The sequence below is a fragment of the Mobula hypostoma genome, chromosome 6 (assembly GCF_963921235.1).
Source record: "Mobula hypostoma chromosome 6, sMobHyp1.1, whole genome shotgun sequence".
Taxonomy (NCBI): Eukaryota; Metazoa; Chordata; class Chondrichthyes; order Myliobatiformes; family Myliobatidae; genus Mobula; species Mobula hypostoma.
Window position 1 is genome coordinate 80968397 of NC_086102.1, and position 21475 is coordinate 80989871.

The 21475-nt window shown below is 38.5% G+C and overlaps 1 protein-coding gene across 4 annotated transcripts in view; it reads right to left on the reverse strand.

Moving 5' to 3' along the window:
• Window positions 1-21475, reverse strand: part of LOC134348140 (ribosomal protein S6 kinase alpha-3) — a 136599-nt gene that overhangs the window by 8703 nt on the left and 106421 nt on the right. For all 4 annotated transcript variants that reach the window (XM_063051082.1, XM_063051081.1, XM_063051080.1 and 1 more), the window contains 4 exons: window positions 6461-6622; window positions 3952-4028; window positions 2881-2998; window positions 1307-1447 (listed from right to left, as the gene is read on the reverse strand). In XM_063051082.1, coding sequence (XP_062907152.1) covers window positions 1307-1447; window positions 2881-2998; window positions 3952-4028; window positions 6461-6622 — 498 coding nt within the window. The remainder of the gene's footprint in view (window positions 1-1306; window positions 1448-2880; window positions 2999-3951; window positions 4029-6460; window positions 6623-21475) is intronic.

Genomic DNA, 21475 nt, shown 5'->3' on the forward strand with positions numbered 1-21475 from the left:
ACAAAGGTTAATTGAGAAAGGCTGTTTGCAGTGAGACGACGCTAGCCCAGGTACAGTATATGGAACAAGGCATGCATGAGTTGGACCAAAGAGCTCCTTCTGCACTGTATAAATCAATATAGCTTTAACTGACAACTATCATTTGCCTTAAAAGGTCTTTCACAAATGTTCCAAAGTGTCTACTTTGAAGTACTTTGAAACTGTAGTAACTCCAATACATAAAAACCGCAGCAGCTAACCTACAAGCTGCAACAAATAGTGGGGTTTGACTAAAACCATTTGTTTCATATCTATTATCTGAGGGATAAATACTGACACCACCGAAAAAAACTTCCTTCAAAGAGTGGCATGGGAATCTTAAGTCTAAGACAGCACACAGGATCTCAACTTGGTCTATCTGAAAAGCAACTTGGAAAAATGCTGAATTCTCTCAGTGCACTCTGTACACTCCATTACCATGTCACCCTCCCTCCCCACTTTTAGCAATTGTTCATCTTTATCAGACTTGTGCCTTTGATGCCATTTTTATATTAGTGTATAGATAGTGTTACCACACTGAACGAAGCTTTGTGTATTTTCCAACATATGGTCACAACAAGTTATGGATGGCTGTAAACCAGAACCAGTTTATGACATGGAGATGCCCTGCTCACTTTTGTTCATGCCCGCTAAATCAGAGCTGTTATCTCCCCCGCCCCCCCAGATAGTAATGTGAGCAGCTAAAACTAAGTAGGATGAAAACTTAAACACTTCATTATGATCATTGTGCATCATGATATACATCATGCTCAATTACTAGTTCATGCATCTTAGTCAGAGGCTTCTGGGTTCATTAAAAGATTTGTGTCTAAAATTTCAAATGGCCTGTATATTAAATTCATTTCAGTCACACATCAAAAATTGCATGAGTTTAATTTATCCACTGTTGACAAGATGTGCTCTAAACTATTACCTGTAATGAATGTTTGTAATAATCATACTTCCCATTGAAATATTAGAAAAATAGCCATGACAAAATAAAATTTCTAAGTTTCGAATGAATGAATGAATTGCCTTTCAATTTCATTTATTTTACACAGCAAAAATTACTTAATTCATGTTGTATTTAGCATGTCTAGTTAGTGATTTTTATTTTATATAGACTTCAGACAACAAGCCAATGACGATCACCCATTTTGTATATTAAACTAGGCTCCTGCAAGACCATTATCACCTGGTGGTTTTGGTGTTAGGGTCATGTAGTGTCAAATAGCGTGCAAAGAGCTGATATGTAACGAATGAATTGCAATAGCCATTTTTTTTTTACCTTTACTAGATGAGGTGCGTCCTGTCGGTTTAAGTGAAACTGTGGGAGTCGATCTCGATGAATAATCCACGGGTGCCGGAGAATCTGGGTTGTGGTCAACCTTCGCTGTGGATCCACATGAAGCATCTTTGATACAAGATCCTGTTACATTGAAAGATCAAATCATTAAGTTTGGTACAAATCAATGTTATCAAACAAACATACTGTCCAAATAAAGGATTTTTTTGTAAGACAAATCCAATAATAAACTAGTAATACATTTAGATCCATTGTTTCTTCAGCATCCTGGCACTGACCAATGCCAAACAGAAGCAAATCAACATATATTCATTTGGTGGGTTTCATAACTTGTGTTATTGCCAAATGAAGTACAGTCACTTAAAAAAGAGAAATTTGATCACAGCAAATTCCCAACATTAGCCAGGAAAGTGAATATTCTGAGGCAGGAGAACTCACACCCAACCTCCCAATCAAATGTACACCAATGGAGATGAGTAATCTACAAATACTCACTGAACTCTACTTAGTAACATTTAGTGCCCACATAATCTTCAGATTTATGATTGCCATAAACCAACAAATATTCTTCTACTTTGTTTAGTTATAATCCTAGACAATAAAGATGGGAACTGAAATTGTCAAGGTAGTATGGTTTTAGCCATGACTCAGTAACACCAGCTAACCCAAAGACAGAAGGCTGTGCATTTATGACCCATGTTTTTTAGGCTGATTCTTCAAAGTAGTATTGAGGTAGTATATGTTTGTGTCATTAAATTAAGTATTCATCTGCCCTGTGCAAGTCTCCTTGACACAAAGAATTATGGAGCAAATAACATCACCACAGTTTGGATGCATTTAGCATCTTTCACAATATCCTCAGGTGCATTTGAAATACGACAGCAATTTGTGATGCAAGAGATGAAGAAGTGAAGAACTTGTAAACAACGAACTGCCATAAACAGAGATTTCATAAAACCAAGTCAGTCAATTAAGGAATACCAGTGATAACTCCTGTACTCTTCCTTAAAATAATACAATGGAATCTTTCACATACAAGAGACCAGATGAAGCCTCATCTTAAAACACTACCCGATAATTGGTGCCTCTGCAGATTTAAAAGTACAAAGTGATACATTATTTCTCCAAGGTGAGAGTTCTTGTGTTGTTCTCAAAAATTTAAGACTGCAAACCATTGTGGGTACTAATCTGAAGTAAGATGCTGGAGAAAAGAAAGATAATTCATCCATACGGATAATGGGATTCCAGCGCTCTGCCTCTAATACTCACACTACCACTCATGTAATGGAGTTCGTAGAGTTAGCATACAAAGATATTTAATACATTGATCCTGGATTTTTATCTTGGGTATATTGCATTTTATGATCCTATTCATTATCCCAGTAGGATCCTATTCATTATCCCAGGTTCATTTCTGGAATATTACTTCAGTATCCAGTGTTCCCTTTACTTACATTATTCAACCCATTCTCTACCAGCATGCACTCATGTTCCTCCTCTTCAAATCACCAAGAGCTGAATCACATTTATATTTCAGATATGTTTAAGGCACCAACCTTAGCAACATCAGAAACAGTGTCCCAGTAACCTCCAGTCAGACTGAATTTCCCACTGCCTATTCTTGCCAATATTTCTTCTGGTGTGTCATCAGGCCCATTTGCAAAAGGGGTGTAACTGAAACAAAAGTCAAATTCTCATTATTAAACCATAAACGCAGAAATCATTAAATTAAATTTGATGCACTCGTCAAGACAAAAGTTAACATTTTTGGGTAACATGACGTGCAAATAAGGTTTGTTAGAAATAAGATGGTGTATTCAAACAGGGAACAATATACAGGTGTCAAACAACAGGAATTCTGCAGATGCTGGAAATTCAAGCAACACACATCAAAGTTGCTGGTGAACGCAGCAGGCCAGGCAGCATCTGTAGGAAGAGGTGCAGTCGACGTTTCAGGCCGAGACCCTTCGTCAGGACTAACTTCCTTCAGTTGATGATAGTGTTGCTTGCTGCACTGTTTGTAACAGTGACTTTTCTATTGCTTATGGTGGGTTAAGACTGTAAAAGACATGTTGAGGTGAGTTTAACAGGTGTCATTCATTCATTAGCATATTTAAACTAGTTGGCTGGCTGCCAAGGAGCTACTCTATTGCAGACATCCCACCTCTCCTGGAAATCTCCCACAAATTGATGGTGCTACCTCCCTGAAATCAGTTTTTGTAGGGTGGGATGTCTGTCTTTCCCTTCTACCAAAGTGCATGACCATACATTCCAACAGGTCGGTGGGCAGATTCTATCCTTCCAATGGATGAAAGTAGTCATTTAATGTAGGAATTGGAAAAACGTTAGTGAAAAGCAGGATTACGGATTTGTACACTTGCATGAAAATTCCAAACTTAGTGGCACTTTTATGGAAAATGCTGCACACTGAGTGTGAAAACTGCAAAATTTCCATCAACATTATAAAAGTCCTGATAATGCAAACTGAACTGTAAGTTTTATGTTAAAATGTGCTATTTCCAGATTCAAATGTATCACAAACCATTGCCAACGTGATTCACTGCCTTTACCAATGGGTGGAAAGTCCTTTTACATTTCAGTTAGATCCATCATTAATGTAAACTTACCCTGTGAGCATAGTGTAGAGAAGAACACCAAGACTCCATATATCACAAGCTGCATCATACCCTTGCCGCTTTAAGACCTATGAAATATAAAACAAACTAATAAACTGTTCATGTTTCCAGTTATCTTGTAAAGAATAACTTTAAAGGCAACAAGGCTTAGTATTCAAACCAGGTGCAAGAACTTTCAGAATGTACCAGACTCCTGTGTGGTGTGAAGAAATACAAGTTTTTTGTCAAGAGCAATGTAAACTTTAGAATCATAGGGTTATGAAGCAATGGAATTCATTTTGCTGAATTATTGAAAATATAATTGCATGATGGCAATGAGGAGTCATACAGGCACAAGATAGATCAGCTGGTCAAGTGGTTTTGTAAGAATAACCTTGCACTCAACGTTAGCAAGACCAAAAAATTGATATATGGACTTCAAGAAGGGGAAGTCAGCAGAACATACACCAGTCCTTATTGAGGGATGGGCAGTGGAAAGGGTAATCAGCTTGAATTTATGGGTGTCAACGTCACAGAGGATCTATCCTCGGCCCAACATATAGATGCAATCACAAAGGCAGCATGTCAGTAGCTATAATTTATTAGGAGTTTGAGGAGATTTGGTTTGTCACCAAAGACTCCAGCAAATTTCTAGAGATATACCATGAAGAGCATTCTGACTGGTTGCATCACTGCCTGGTATGGTGACTCCAATGCACAGGGCTGAAAAAGGATGCAGAGAGTTGTAGATGCAGCCAGCTCCATTACAGGCACATACCTCCCCACCACCAAGGACATCTTCACATTGCAGTGGTACAAGAAGTCAGAATCCATCATTTAGGACCCTCACCATGCAGGACATGTCCTGTTCTCATTACTACCATCAGAGAGCCTGAAGACCCACATTCAACATTTTAAGAAGCTCTGCCATCAGATTTCTGAACAGTCTATGAACCCACGAACACTGCTTTGCTTTTCCTCTTTTGAACTATTTGTTTTTTTACTTTTTGGTAATTTTTTGTCTTGTACTGTTCTGTTGCCACGAAAACAACGGGTTTCATGCCATGTCAGTGATAATAAACCTGATTCTGATTCTGTCTCAGACTCTTGCTGACCTGCAGAATATTTCTAGTATTTATTTTATGCATACTTTGCCACTGTTTAGTTACACCAGGGACCTTCAAATCTTCTCTTTATTACAAATGGTATTGAAATTTTAAAGTCATACTCCCATGAAGTTACAGAATGAAGATAAAAGTCTATTTTATTTCTCTAATTGTGAACATCTCTTATCCAGAGTATACAAAGTCAGATGTAAATAGTTGCAAAAGCTCAGAAACTGGGAACACAATCTTACTTATAGATAGATAGATATACTTTATTAATCCCGAGGGATATACTTTATTAATCCCGAGGGAAATTATGATAGAAATTTAACCCCTACATCAAGATTTGAAAACATATTTTTGATTAAGGCCTGAAGCAACTAATACAAAGTGCTATTTTCCAATTTTAAAGGAACTACATAAGTGCAAGTTTTTTTCAGTACCAAATTACATACTGTACAAAATTACAAAATAAAAAGAAATACGTAGCTCAAAAGAGAAATAGTGAGGTAGTGTTGCATTTATGATTTTGGCAAGAGTTGAACTGAGATATCATCTATTAATTTGCAGTGCAATAAAGGACAACAAATTTCTGAACATGTCATATAATCTCTTGAAATTGAGATGCGACACAGAATGCTGCATTCTGTCACTCTTGGGATCTAGACCATCTTTTTTAAAAAAAATCAAGCCCTTTGGTAAAGGCTAGTTTACATCAATTTACAGGCTACAACATGTAGCTTTTAAATTGATAGGATCATAAACTACCTAATTTGGGGCAATCACACGTGGTTAGTCCAAGAAGCACTAGTGCTGATGATGCAATTGAGTTGTTATTCTGAGGAAGGGGTTAAGGGGGATAGATAGAAAAGAATTGACAATGATTTACAGTGCAGCTAGCTGTGATGAGATGCTTGGAATTGTTTCCTCTTGTCGCTCACAGAATGTTATTATACCTATTTATTTCCCTCTCCTTGATGAGAATAAAACTTCCCTGCAAAAAAGAAAATTTTGCATTTAGGGAAAAAATATTTGGTTTGAAAGATTGCTTCGTATATCTTATTCACCCTGGCATATTTATAATACCTATATATATTATATCATCTCTACCCAGGCAGGATCAGTTTTAATGCAAGCCACATCTAGACCATTGCCTGGGATGATATGTTCCCTCATCCTGCATGAAAAGTAGCTGCTGATCACAGGAAACCTTCACAAGCACAGCTGAAATTGGTAGTCAGCACAATAGATAAGTGGAGAAATTAACATGCATACTGCCATCCTCCTGGACTATGGTTTTCAGATATGCTGCACTATCCTGGAAAACCCTGATGAGCACTAAACATTTTATTGTTTCAAGGGGTACTTAACGCTTTTACAATACTTCAATAAAAGACAAATAAATAAAGCCTTACTTCAGGAGCAACAAAATTAGCTGTATAACATGGAGTCATGAGAAGGCCATTGTCAGCACGTAACTGCTTGGCAAACCCAAAGTCACATATACGAATCGATTCTGGATTGCCAGACTCATCCACATACAAGATGTTACTCGGTTTCAAGTCTCTGTGTACCACCTGCACGGATTAAAACAGATTAATATACCATAGAGCATCACTGCTTTATTAATCCATTCTTAAATAATTTATGCTGGTACATCTATAATACCGATATTAAAACAGCCCATGTACAAGCAAATGTACAAACGGCTTCCTGAAATTGATAAATACAATTTAGAATCCTGCTCAGATGTCGAATCACTGGATATCTCAGAAAAAAATCATGACTCAAGTGTCTCTTAATTACAGAAAAACACAGCTATGATGCCCTGTTGGTTAATGAATGTACAGTATACCCTTGAAGTTCAAGAATACTTAGCACTCCTATATTGCATGTGGAGTTCAGATGTCAGCTGTTCCCCGGCAGTTGCCAGGATTTTTGCACACTTTCCAAGTTGAACTAATCGAGGCACTACTATTTTGAGCTGAGAATATGATTAAAGGAGAGAAAGTCAATTAGGGGAAAAATATCAAAAAGATTTTCCATGATTATTAGTTCCTCATGTTTTTGTTTTGGTATTAATTTGCAAATGATAAAGTTATAAATATTTAGGAAGCAGATCTCTGCTGATAAGAGTTTTAAGTCAACCCTAAAAATGAAAAATTTTCTTACTATTCCTGTTAGGTAGAATTAGTTTGGACAGTAACAATCAAATTTATAACAGGATAGATAGCGATTCAGAATAAAAAAATTGTCCTTCAGCAAATATAAGCACACAAATATTATTCAGCAAATGTCAGCTGGCACACAAGTATCAAGGATACATACTATGGTAAAAACAATTTCTTCCAAGCAGGTTATTTTAGGGGGGGATAACATGAAATACATATTGCCTATTTATGTTGCGCTTGATCTCATTTCATTTTATTTCACATGTATATTTTCTGTTATCTATGGGCCTACAGCTGTTATTGGTTGGCAGGCAATACTAGTCAGAATGGTCTCAAATTGTGGTTGGGGGGGGTCATGAAGAAAGGAAGTGGTTACAAGGGAATTTAATGTGGGGAGGGAGGAGACACTGGTACCCAAAGCTAATTTTGTAAAAAAGGCCCAGTGTTTAAGATATTGATTAAAGTTCCATCAAATTTGATTGTACAATTTTTGTAAGGCTACGCATCAGTTGGTGTTTTAAGTAAAAAGACTAAGTAAAAAGTAAGTAACAATCAAGTTCTGACAGAGCAGGTTGTGTGTGCTTGGACGTGAGACTTCGTGGACAATGAAACAACAGTACTTATCTCAGTTTTGAGAAATTGATTCAGAGTTTGAATTGGAAAGTTAAGAGACAACCTGAGGTGGAGGGACAAAGAGTATTTGGATAATTGTTCTCGGCACAAAGGTACACATTTTAAACAAATTTGATGGAAAATTATCTTAAACATAGCTATCATCTGAAACTACACTAATATATTTTTTAAAATTTTTAGCTCCTTACCTAATTCAGGATTTTGGATCTATTCAGTCAAGCAAGACCCTTTTATTCAGAGTTGCACGAGTTTTTCTTTTGCTTAATCTGAATTACCTTTGTGATGTCACTAGTGACATTGTGCTAATACTAAAGTTTACCGAACATTGTTAATCAAAAATTGTTTAGCCAGTCAAATTAAAACTGGCAATGTGATGCCAGTTCATGGTTCCTAGTTTACATGAAGATTTGCAATTTACTTTTCCAGTAGAAAATGTGGCCTCAAATTGCTCCTTACATTAAGTTCTCTTATGCAACAGAATTCTTCCAGTGGAGATTTCCATAACAATTTTTAAGGTGTTGATGCAAGAACATTAGAGTTTTTGGAAGGCTGCAGCTCCGTAGAGACCATGTTAAGGAACTGGAGCTGCAGCTGGATGACCTTTGGCTCACATGGGAGAATGAGGTGATAGATTGGAGCTACAGGGAGGTAGTCACCCCTAAGGTGCAGTAGAAAAAGGAAGAGGCAGCAGTGCTGAATTCTCCTCAATAATAAGTATACAAGCATACCATGACACTTTTAACTTGCACTGGACACTTATAACTGATTTTAACTGACATGTGGCTGTTGTGTTTTACTATTTATTGTTATGTTTATTATTTAGTGTTGCGTTTGTTATGTTATGTTATGTTATGATTGCACTGTCCCTGAGAAACGCTGTCTCATTCTGCCCTGCAGAGCTGATGTATGGTTAGAATGACAAAGTTTTTTGAATTTTGAATGTTAGATACTGTTGTGGGGGAAGCTGCAGCAAATGTATCTCAGAACGGAAGAGTGAAGAAGAGTGCAGCAGTGACAGGGGATTCCAAATTTAGAGGAGTAGACGGGCAATTCTTTGGACATGAAAAAAGCTCCCGGTTAGTATATTGCCTTGCAGGTGCCAGAGATGTCTCAAGTCAAATCCACAGCATTCTAAAGAGGGAGGGTGAACAACCGGAAGTCATGGTACATATTTGTACCAATGATATAGGTAGGAAAAGGCATGAGGTCATGAAGAGAAAATTAAGGGAGTTAGGTAGAAAGCAGAAAAGCAGGACCTAAATAAAGGGCATTCAGGATGAGGTAATAACATTGGATTAGACATTGGCTTCGCTGGAGAAGCCAGAGAGAGGTAGATGGTTGCCTCTATGACTGGATGCCTGTGACTAGTGGAGTGCCGCAAGGATCAGCGTTGGGTCCGTTGTTGTTTGTCATCTATATCAATGATCTGGATGATAATACGGTAAACAGCACCAGCAAATTTGTGGATTACACGGAGACAGTGAGGAAGGCTAATAAAGACTGTAGTGGGATCTGGACCAGCTGAAAAAATGGGCTGCAAAGTGGAAGATGGAACTTAATGCAGACAAGTGTGATGTGTTACACTTTGGGAGGAAAAACCAGGGTAGGACTTGCGCAGCGAGCAGTAAGGCACTGAGGAGTGCGCAGTAGAACAGAGGAATCTGGGAACAGAGATTCATTATTCCCTAAAAGTGACATCACAAGTATATAGGATCGTAAAGAGAGCTTTGGCAAATTGGCCTTCATAAAATCAAAGTATTAAGTACTGGAGTTGGCATGTTATTGTTGAAGTTGTACAAGATGTTAGTGAGGCTTAATATGGAGTATTATATGCAGTTCCGGTCACCTACCTACAGGAAAGATATCAGTAAGATTCAAAGAGAAGATTTACAAGGATGTTGCCAGCTCTTGAAGACCTTAGTTACAGGGAAAGGTTCAACAGGTTAGGACTTTATTCCCTAGAGTGTAGGAGATTTGATAGAGGAATACAAATAGGGTAACTGCAAACAGGCTTTTTCCACTGAGGTTGGGTGAGACTAGAAGTCCTGGGTTAAAGGAAAACCTTTAAGGGGAACACAAGGGGGAACTTCTTCACTCAGAGGGTAGTGAGAATGTGGAACAAGTTGCCAGTATTGGGGGTGATGTATTAGCATGGATAGAGGATTGGTTACCTAAAAGAAAGCAGAGAGTTGGGATACATGGGTGTTATTCCAGTTGGCAATCAGTGGTGAGTGATGTGCCGCAAGGGTCGGTGCTGGATCCGCAACTGTTCATGCTATACGTTAACAATCTGGAAGAGGGGACCGAGTGTAATGTAACCAAATTGGCTGATAATACTAAGTGAGTGGAAAGCAAATTGTGCAAAAGATATGGAGAGTCTGCAGAGAAATATAGACAGGTCAAGTAAGTAGGTAAGGGTCTGACAGATGGAATACAATGTTGGTAAATGCAAGGTCATCCACTTTGGAAGGAAAAATGAAAAATTATTATTTAAACTGTAAAAAAAAATGCAGCATGTTGCTGAGCAGAGAGGCTTGGGAGTGCTTGTGCATGAATCACAAAAGGCTAGTTTGTAAGTGCAGCAGGCTACCAAGGCGGCAAATGGGATTGCTAGAGGGATTGAATTTAAGAGCAGGGAGGTTATGCTGCAACTGTACAGGGTACTGATGAGGCTGCACCCGGAGTACAGCGTGCATTTCTGGTCTCGTTGCTTGAGAAGGATATTCTGGCTTTGGAAGTGGTGCAGAGGATGTTCACCGGGTTGATTCCAGAGATGAGGGGGTTGGACTATGAGGAGAGATTGAGTTGCCTGGTACTGTACTTGCTAGAATTCAGAAGAATGAGACAAGATCTTATAGAAACATAAAATTATGAAAGGGATAGATAAAATAGAGGCAGGAAAGCTGTTTCCACTGATAGGTGAGACTAGAACTAGGGGACATAGCCTCAAGATTCAGGGGAATAGATTTAGGACTGAGATGAGGAAGAACTGCTTTTCCCAGAGAGTGGTGAATCTGTGGAATTCTCTGTCCAATGTAGCAGTGGAGGCTACCTCAGTAAATATATTTAAGACAAGGTTGGATTTTTGCATAGTAAAGGTTATGAGGAAGAGGCAGGTGGGTGGAGATGAGCCCATGGCCAGATCAGCCATGATCTTATTGAATGGCAGAGCAGGCTCGATGCGCCAGATGGCCTACTCCTGCTCCTATTTCTTATGTAAGCGGTAGATTCAGATTTGATTTCAAAATTAAAAACATAAAATAGATCTGGATAGGTATATAGATGGGAGGGGTATGGAGGGCAGTGGTCTAGGTGCAGGTCGATGGGACTAGGCAGATTAATAGCTCAGCACTGACCAGATGGGACTGAAGGGCCTGTTTCTGTGCGTAGCGGCCTATGACTCTATAATCTTTGGATTGCTGCCTGTGTCATTCGCCAGTGAGGGCAAGAATAGGAAGATTTGGCAAATGAATGCGTGGCTGAGGAATTGGTGCAGATATGACCTGTACACTTAAACTCGAGGGGCACTAATATCCTTACTGGCTGCTTTGCTAGAATTTTTGGGGAAGGGTTTAAACTAATATGGCAGGAGGGTGGGTACCACAGTGATAGGGCAAAATTGAAAAGGGTGGTGGATACAGAACTGAAGGTGCTATATTTGAATGCATGTAGTACATAGAATAAGGTAGATGATGTTGCAGACTTCAGAGATTTGCAGTAAGGACATTATGGGCATCATTGAGTCATGGGTGAAAGAAGATCATAGTTGGAAGCTTAATATAAAAGGCTACATATTGTATCAAAAGAATAGGCAAGTTGGCAGAGGGGATGGGTGGCTCTGTTGGTAAAAAGTGAAATCAAATCCTGAGAAAGAGGTGACATAGAATCAGAAGATGTAGAATCCTTGTGGAGAATTTCCTCTGTAAGGGTGAATTGACCCTAATGGGATTTACATATAGGTCTCCAAAAAGTAGCCACGATGTGGAGTACAAATTACAATGGGAGATAGAAAAGGCATGTAAAAAGGGCAATACTACGTTAGTCATGGGGGATTTCAATATGCAGGCAGATTGGGAAAATCATGTTGGTGCTGAATCCCAAGAGAGAACATTTGTAGAATGGAGTTTTAGAGCAGCTTGTGGTTGAGCACACTAGGGAAAAGGTAATTCTAGATTGGGAGCTCTGAAATAAGCCAGATTTGATTGGGGGAAAGGAATCCTTAGGAAGCAGTGATCATAGTGAGGTTTCAACCTGGAGTTTGAGATGGAGAAGCTAAAATCAGATCCATCAGTTGTACAGTGGAATAAAGGGAATTACTGAGACACGAGAGAGGAGCTGGCCAAAGTTGAACAGAAGAGGATACGGGACACTAAAAGGGATGACAGCGGAACAGCAATGGTAGGAGTTTCTGGAAGCAATTTGGAAGGTGCAGGATAGATACAAACCCTAAGTAGTAGCATTCTAAAGGAAGGAGGATGCAACCATGGCTGACAAGGAAAGTCAAAGACAGCATAAAATAGAGGGCGTCTAATTGAGCAAAAATTAGCTGGAAGTTGGAGTATTGGGAAGCTTTTAAAAACCAATAAAACGCAATTTTAAAAAGCCATAAGGAGAGAAAAGATGAAATATGACGGTAAGCTAGCCAATATAGAAGGGGATACAAAAAGTTTTATATTTATTTTTATATATAGAGGCGACTGCTGGAAAATGACACGAGAGTTAGTAATGGAGAAACAAAGAAATGGCAGGCGAACTTGAAGTATTTTCTGCCACTCTTTACAGTGGAAAACTCTAGCAATATGCCAGAAATTCAGGAGTCAGAGTAGAAGTGAGTGTAGTTGCTATTGCTAAGGAGAAGGTGCTTGGGAAGCTGAAAGGTCTGAAGGTAGATAAGTCACCTAGACCAGATGGACTACAACTCAAGGTTTTGAAAGATGTAGCTCAGGAGGTTGTGGAGGCATTAGTAGTGATCTTTCCAAGAGTCACTAGATTTTAGAATAGTCCTGGATGACTGGAAAATTGCAATTGCCACTCCACTCTGTAGAAGGGAAGGTCGTACTAAAAAAAAAGGAAATTATAGGCCAGTTAGCCTGAATTCAATGGTGGGGTCCATTATTAAGGATAAGGCTTCAGGATACTTGGAAGCAAACGATAAAATAGGCTAAAGTCAGCATGGTTTCCTTCATGGGAAATCTTGCCTGACAAATCTGTTGGAATTCTTTGAGGAATTAACAGGTTAGAGAAAGGGAAGTCAGTGGATGTTTACTTGGATTTTCAGAAAGCCTTTGACAAGATGCAACATATGAGGCTGCTTAAGATAAAAGAGACCATACAATTACAAGAAAGATACCAGCATAGATGTAAGATTGGCTGACTGGCAGGAAGCAAAGATCTTTTTCCGGTTGGCTGCTGGTGACATGTGGTATTCCAGAGGTTGGTGTAGGGATCGCTTCTTTTCATGTTAAGTCTTAATGATTGGATGATAGAATTGATGGCTTTGTGGCTAAGTTTGCGGCTAAGTTTGCTGATGATATGAAGATACAAATACAGGTGGAGGGCCCCGTTAGTCTTGAGGAAGCAGGAAATCTGCGGAAAATGGACAAAGCAGCAGCAGATGGAATACAGTGTTGATGAGGGTATGGCCATGCACTTTAGCGGTAGGAATTAAGGCATAGACCATTTTCTAAACTGCGAGGAAATTCAAAAATCAGAGGTGCAAGGGGCCTTGGGAGTCCTCATTCAGGATCCCCTAAATCTTATAGATTGAGTCAGTGGTGAGGAAGGCAAATACAATGTTAAAATTCATTTCAAGAGGACTAGAATATAAAAGCAAGAATGTAATGCTGATGGTTTATAAGGCATTGATCAGACTGCACTTGTATTCTATCTGTTTTGGGTTCCTTATCTAAGAAAAGATGTGCTGGAGAGGATCCAGAGAAAGCTTATGAGAATAATTCCGGGAATGAAAGGTTATTGTTTGCGGAGCATTTGATAGCTCTAGGCTTGTACTTGCTGGAGTTTAGAAGAATGAGGTGGGAATCTCATTGACACCGATCGAATATTGAAAGGTCAAAATAAAATGGATGTGAAAAGGATGTTTCTTACAGTGGGGGGGGGGGGAGTCTAGGGCCAGAGGGCACGACCTCAGAATAAAGGGTTATACATATAGAATGGAGATGAGGAGGAACTTCTTTAGCTATAGGCTGGGGAATCTGTGGAATTTCTTATCACAGGTGGCTGTGGAGGCCAAATTATTGGGTGTCTTTAAGGTGGAAATGAATAGATTCTTGATTCGTCAGGGCAGCAAAGGATATGGGGACAAGGCAGAAGAATGGGGTTGAGAGGGATAATAAATCAGCCATGATAGAATGGCGGAGCAAATGTGATGGGTCAAATGAACTAATTCTGTTCCTGCCTTACGGTTATGGATTGTTAACCCAAGTCTAGCAGAATGTATGAAATAAACAGCTTTTTATGTATTCATACTTGACTGAGAAGAAATTATTTCTTATGGTCTTAATACTGCACTCTTCCAACCATCTTCCCAAACTTAAACTACCCCAATTTCAACACTTCACTGATATTACCTACACTAGTGCTGCTTCTCAAGATTTTCTATAATTCAGATAGAGACAAACATAAAATGATAACATACAAGTAACATATCTAACTTCTATCTTGGAACTTGAAAATCTTGAGGGTATTTCCAAAATAAATTTAAGACGGGACTAAACTTGAACTCAAATAGATGAATCTAATCTGCCACAGATTGCCCAGTCAACATAGAAAGTAGCAACCTCCCCTTCACAATTATTTGCAACAAGCACACCAGGTAATAATTATTTCATCCATTGACAATTAAGGTAAGCTGTACAAAGAACTTGTTCTTCACACTTGCATACACCAATGACAATGTAACCCAGCTGGCATAAACAACTGGGTTTTATTGCTAGTTCATTCTTCAGTTCTCCTGTTTAATAGGCAAATTGCACACCATTGATATATTTTAAGTACTGTTGCATAATATCTTTCACTGAACATCAAATTTACAATTGAGGAAATATCAACCCATACCAACCTGAGCCCAGCTTCAATGCCTATTGTGAATTGTGGACTAATCTGATTTTACTGATGGCTGCTTCAATTCATTAATTTCCAACATCATAGCTACTATGAAACAACTCATTTCTGTTTTGGTCACAGATATAAAAGGAGTTGGGCATTTAGTCTCTCAAGCCTGTAAATACATTTAATGAGCATCTTTGATCTATATCCAACTCTATAAAATGTGTTTTTAATCTGAGACTCAAAATTCACTATTAATCTATAATCATTTAAGTAATTCTAAATTTGTTCTATGTAACACCTGTTTCTGAGTTTTAGTTCAATGCACACATTCTAAACAACAGTGCAATTGAAAATGTTTTGGTTTCTGCCTCAGCAGTTCATTTTAATACCTCAATGATTTTCCAGTTTCTGGAATACAAATGTAGCTTGTGCAATCGCTCAATTTAAAACATCTATTACTTGTAAACATGGAGTGGAATTGCATTCCAAAAAGATTACTTAAAAATTACATGACTTGGACACCATGTAAAATAAAACACATGAAATTATGGCACAGAATAACCTAACAAGGAGGAAAGTAAAACAATATTAATATTCCAGGAGTTGTACATGAACTGTTAAGGAAACTAATGGAGATTTGAAGGTTTTAGTAAACTTATTAATACATAACATAAATTAATGATTTGCATACAAATGTTGAAATAGACAGCTGGAACAATGGAATAAAATTCATAGCAACTGGCATGGAAGTAAACAAACCCCATTTGTAATTCTTGTGCATGATCTACATGGGTCACTAAAGACAGCACTGCATCCAAGAGGCAGAGCTGAACAATAAAGTAGATTAGTTCTTTGTTTTCAAGAGACATTAGATGCAGTCTTGAGAGGTATACAAGATAGTTAAAGAAAGGAAAAAGTTAGATTCACAATGTTAATTGAAATATAACAAACATGGTATTTAAACTAGTAAGGAGAAAAATGAAGAAACAACTTCAAATATGAGTAAAATCAGATGATAACAAAATGCTAAAACTTAGTGAAAGTTTTTTTCAGCAAAATTCATTGAAGAGGATCAACTAACCAACTTCATCATACATGCTTTATTGATCAGTATTCGTATGAGAGTTCCAGGTTCACAGAAAGCAGAGATACTTATTTGCCCTATTCTTGGAATTGCATTCCAAAGATCTTCTGTCTGGTGTGCCTATAGTGCACTTACAAGTGTTTTGCAGTGACTTAGTCAGACTCAGTGTAGAAACAGGCCCTTCATCCCACAACAATCATACTGATCTCCAAGTACCATTTTAATGCCATTTTCCATAGTCATAAGAGTTGTTTACTGCATCACATCCATGCCAATTTTACTGCCCTTCTACACTAATCACATTTGCCTGTGTCAAGTATATAACCTTCTATGCGCTGGCTCTTGAACCAAAGGGGACAACTTCACTCATCTTCGCTTGCCCCATCATTGAAATATTCCCATCCTATTCACTAATTCTTCATCCCATGTTCTTGATATTTGTTTATGATTATTTCTTTCTGTTTGTATTTGCAAACTTGTTTTTAATTCGACTCAGAACAATTCGCAACAAAATTTTTTATTATGTGACTCATAAGACTGATTGTTCTATAAAATCTGAAGTTTTAATGCTATAAATAAGATGAAGAAAGGAAAGGCAGCAGGTCCTGATGAATTAGTAATAGAACAAACTATTGCCCTTGAAGATTATGGAATTGAAAAACTTACTGATTTAATCAATGACATTTATGAGACTGGAATAATACAAGAGATGAAAAAAAAATCAGTATTTATCACTCTTCCTAAGAAACCTGGAGCAATAGAATGTGAATTACATAGGACCTAAGTTTAATGAGTCATATCACTAAGATACTTCTAAGAATTTTGATGACAAGAGCTAAAAGTAAGATACAAGCTGAAATAGGTAAAGAACAATGTGGTTTTGTGAAAGACAAAGGTACAAGAAATGCGATATTGATGTTAAGGATATTATCAGAACGAGCTATTTAAGTGCAAAGAGATTTGTTTGTTTGTTTTATCGACTACACAAAAGCATTTGATAAAGTGAGGCACAATAAGTTATTTGAAATATTACAGGAAACTCTAGATCTAGATTCGAAAGACCTCCGCCTAATCAGAAATCTCTACTGGGAACAAGCTGCTGCTATAAGAATAGATAGAGAGGTGAGTCAGTTTACAAAAATCAAGAGAGGCATCAGGCAAGGGTGTGTTTTCTCCCCTGATTTGTTTAATGTGTACAGTGAAACAATATTACAAAAAATAAGAGACATCTTGGGAATCAAAGTTGGCGGTGAAAACATCAATAATTTTTGATATAGAACATAGAATAGTACAGCACAGTACAGGCCCTTGGCCCACAATGTTGTGCCAACCCTCAAACACCGCCTCCCATATAACCCTCAACCTTAAATTCCTCCATATACCTGTCAAGTTGTCTCTTAAATTTCACTAGTGTATCTGCTTCCACCACTGACTCAGGCAGTGCATTCCACGCACCAACCACTCTCTAAGTAAAAAAACCCCCTTGAACTTCCCTCCCCTTACCTTAAAGACATGTCCTCTTGTATTGAGCAGTGGTGCCCTGGGGAAGAGGTGCTGGCTATCCACTCTATCTATTCCTCTTAATATCTTGTATACCTCTATCATGTCTCCTCTCATCCTCCTCCTCTCCAAAGAGTAAAGCCCTCGCTCCCTTAATCTCTGATCATAATGCATACTCTCTAAACCAGGCAGCATCCTGGTAAATCTCCTCTGTACCCTTTCCAATGCTTCCACATCCTTCCTACAGTGAGACGACTAGAACTGGACACAGTACTCCAAGTGTGGCCTAACCAGAGTTTTATAGAGCTGCATCATTACCTTGCGACTCTTAAACTCTGTCCCTCGACTTATGAAAGCTAACACCCCATAAGCTTTCTTAACTACCCTATCTACCTGTGAGGCAACTTTCAGGGATCTGTGGACATATACCCCCAGATTCCTCTGCTCCTCCACACTACCAAGTATCCTGCCATTTACTTTGTACTCTGCCTTGGAGTTTGTCCTTCCAAAGTGTACCACCTCACACTTCTCCGGGTTGAACTCCATCTGCCACTTCTCAGCCCACTTCTGCATCCTATCAATGTCTCTCTGCAATCTTTGACAATGCTCTACACTATCCACAGTACCACCAACCTTTGTGTCGTCTGCAAACTTGCCAACCCACCCTTCTACCCCCAATCCAGGTCGTTAATAAAAATCACGAAAAGTAGAGGTCCCAGAACAGATCCTTGTGGGACACCACAGTTACAACCCTCCAATCCGAATGTACTCCCTCCAACACGACCCTCTGCTTTCTGCAGGCAAGCCAATTCTGCATCCACCTGGCCAAACTTCTGACTTTCTGAATAAGCCTACCATGTGGAACCTTGTCAAATGCCTTACTAAAATCCACGTCGATCACATCCACTGCACTATCCTCATCTATATGCCTGGTCACCTCCTCAAAGAACTCTATCAGGCTTGTTAGACATGATCTGCCCTTCACAAAGCCATGCTGACTGTCCTGATCAGACCATGATTCTCTAAATGCCCATAGATCCTATCTCTAAGAATCTTTTCCAACAGCTTTCCCACCACAGACGTAAGGCTCACTGATCTATAATTACCTGGACTATCCCTACTACCTTTTTTGAACAAGGGGACAACATTTGCCTCCCTCCAATCCTCCAGTACCATTCCCGTGGACAACGAGGATGCGGATAACACTGTGCTAATTGCAAGTATGGAGGAAGAACTACAAAACTTAATTGATATAGTTGTTGAAGAAAGTGCAAAAATGGGTCTATCCATCAATTACAAAAAGATAGAATGTATGGTGATATCCAAAAAGGAGAATCCTATCTGCAGGCTGAAAATAAACGGGGAAGACAAAAGAAATACAGAACTTTTGCTACTTCGGAAGCTCGGTGACATCTGATGGCAGGTGCGAACATGGACATCAAAAAAAGAATAGGGATGGCAAAAGACACCTTTACCAGAATGAAGAGTATTCTAAACTAGGCATGACAACCCGCCTCAGAACACTGAAATGTTACGTTTATCCAGTTATGTTATATGGCTCAGAATGTTGGACAATATCTAGTAATGAGGAAACAAACTGAAGCAGCAGAGATGTGGTTTTTGAGGAGGATGCAAAGAATATCATGGACGAAACGAATATCTAACAAGGATGTCATGAACAGAGCAAGCACAAAAAGAGAAATAATGTACGAGATCATGAAAAGGCAACGTACCTTCATTGGACATGTGATTAGGAAAGAGGAGTTAAAATGCATGGTAATTATGGGAAAGATTGAAAGGGAAGGAAGAGGAAGGCAAAGACAAATGATGATGGAGACAGCAGCCAGAGAACTGGAAATGAATACCAATGAATTGATCCACTTGACTGGAAACAGGAGTGTGTGGGCCATGGCAGTCAAAGCTCAAACTGGGCATGGCACCTGATGATGATGATTTGTATTTACAGTCTGTTGTCTTTGGCACACTGATTGAATTCCCAAGTTGGTGAGGTCTTACATTGATTTTATTTTCGATTTTATTATGGATTTATTGAGTATACCTACAAAAAATGAATCTCAGGGTTCTATATGGTGACATAAATTTACTTTATTTTCATTGTATCTGATTCTACATTTTTGATACACCTACTGTTGGGGAGGGGGAATTCACCATCTACTCATTTCTGTCTCAGATTTTTTTTCTCTCTCTCTCTAAGTTTAATTGATTGGCCTATTAACAGCAGCAAATAAAAAGGCGGCAAGCTCAAACACAGCAGCCATTTTACAGTGGCCAGTGTAAAAGTGAGGAGCTAGTAACAAGTAAGGAACAAGTAAGATTTTATTTTCCTGTTCATCAATTGTACTTGACAATGTGGACAGGATGGCTGTTAGGGCACTTGAATATTCCTCCTGAAAGAGTGAGAAGTCAAGAAAACTCAGTCTTTGTTAATTATATGTATGGGAGAGTGTTGTTGCCACAACCTCACACTCAATGTCAGCAACTCCAAGGAACTGATTGTGGACTTCAGGAAGGGGAAGTTAGGAGGACACAAACCAGTCCTCAGAGGAATCAGTAGTGGAAAAAGCAAGCAGCTTCAAGCTCCTGTCAACATCTTGGAGGATCAACACATTGATGCAATCATGAAAGAGGTGCATCAGTGGGTCTACTTCATTAAGAGTTTGAGGAGATGTGGTATGTCAAAGACTTTCTATAGATGCATTATGACTGGCTGCATCATTGTAAGGTATGGAGGCTCTGATGGGCAGGATTTAAAAAGAGTCATAGATTCTGCCAGTTTCACCATTGCTGAACCATGAAGATATAGCTCTGAGTACTACTGGTGATAGAATGATCTTTCAGGAGTTTGTGGCAGCAGTCAGGTGTCTGCCACTGTCACGAACTCTGAGGCTCAGAGAGCAAGGGTGCAATCAGACAAGGCTATAATAGGAAACTTGAAAATGAGGGAAAGAAATGCAATTCTATTGCAACAGAAGAGACACCAAGGCCAAGGATGTCCGGGCACTAGGTGACGGACACCTGAGTGGTTGCAGAACATTCTCTTTTTTTAAAAATTTTATTTTTATTTGGATAAGGAATTCACAAGTATCATGTACTTTTTTCACATGTATAACCTTTTCCATTTTTTTATATGTATAAAACTATAATTATTTATACATTCTTAAGTACACATTGAGATGATATAAAAAGAAATTAGACACTTAAATAGATAATTATGTACAGTAGAAATTCTAATCTATTAGGCTAAGTAATGGTATTAATTGTTAAGAAAAGTAGTAATAATAGTGGATTAGTAATAGTTTCCATACATCTCTTCTGGATCACTTCTTCTGGTCCAAAATGTTGTGTGTAAGCCTATGTAACAACCACTGTAGGTGTTTATATCCTAACTTGTTCATGCTTGCTCCTGCCCCCAAACATAATTATCCGATCCCCATGTACTTATTTACTTAATTTTATCATTTTTTATCCCTTACCCAAATCTTTTCCTTTACTTGTATTAATTCTCTATTTTCCAAACAAAAAAAAGACAAAAACAGTAAACATTTAGACTAGGGGTGCTTACATTAGCAATATTACTGTGTTGATGAGAAGAGCAGTATAAGTCATTAGGAGATTCATCTAAAGTCTGCTTGCATTGGGGTTATATATTCAATCCATTTATTCCAGATTTGATAAAATTTTTCTTTTTGAATTCTCAGGGAGTAAGTCAACTTTTCCATTGTAATATTTCCAAGATAACTTCATGCCAATCTTCTAAAGTAGGTGGTATTGGATTTAGCCACTTTCTAGTGATTGATTTCTTACTTGCCGCTAAAAGGGCCTGCAGCAACTTTATGTCTTCCTTCTGTTCAAGAAACAATACATGCCCCAAATAGAGCATCTCAAAGTTCAGAGGTATCTGGGTCCTAAGTACCTTAACTAATGTTCTATGAATACCTTCCCAATATAGACTT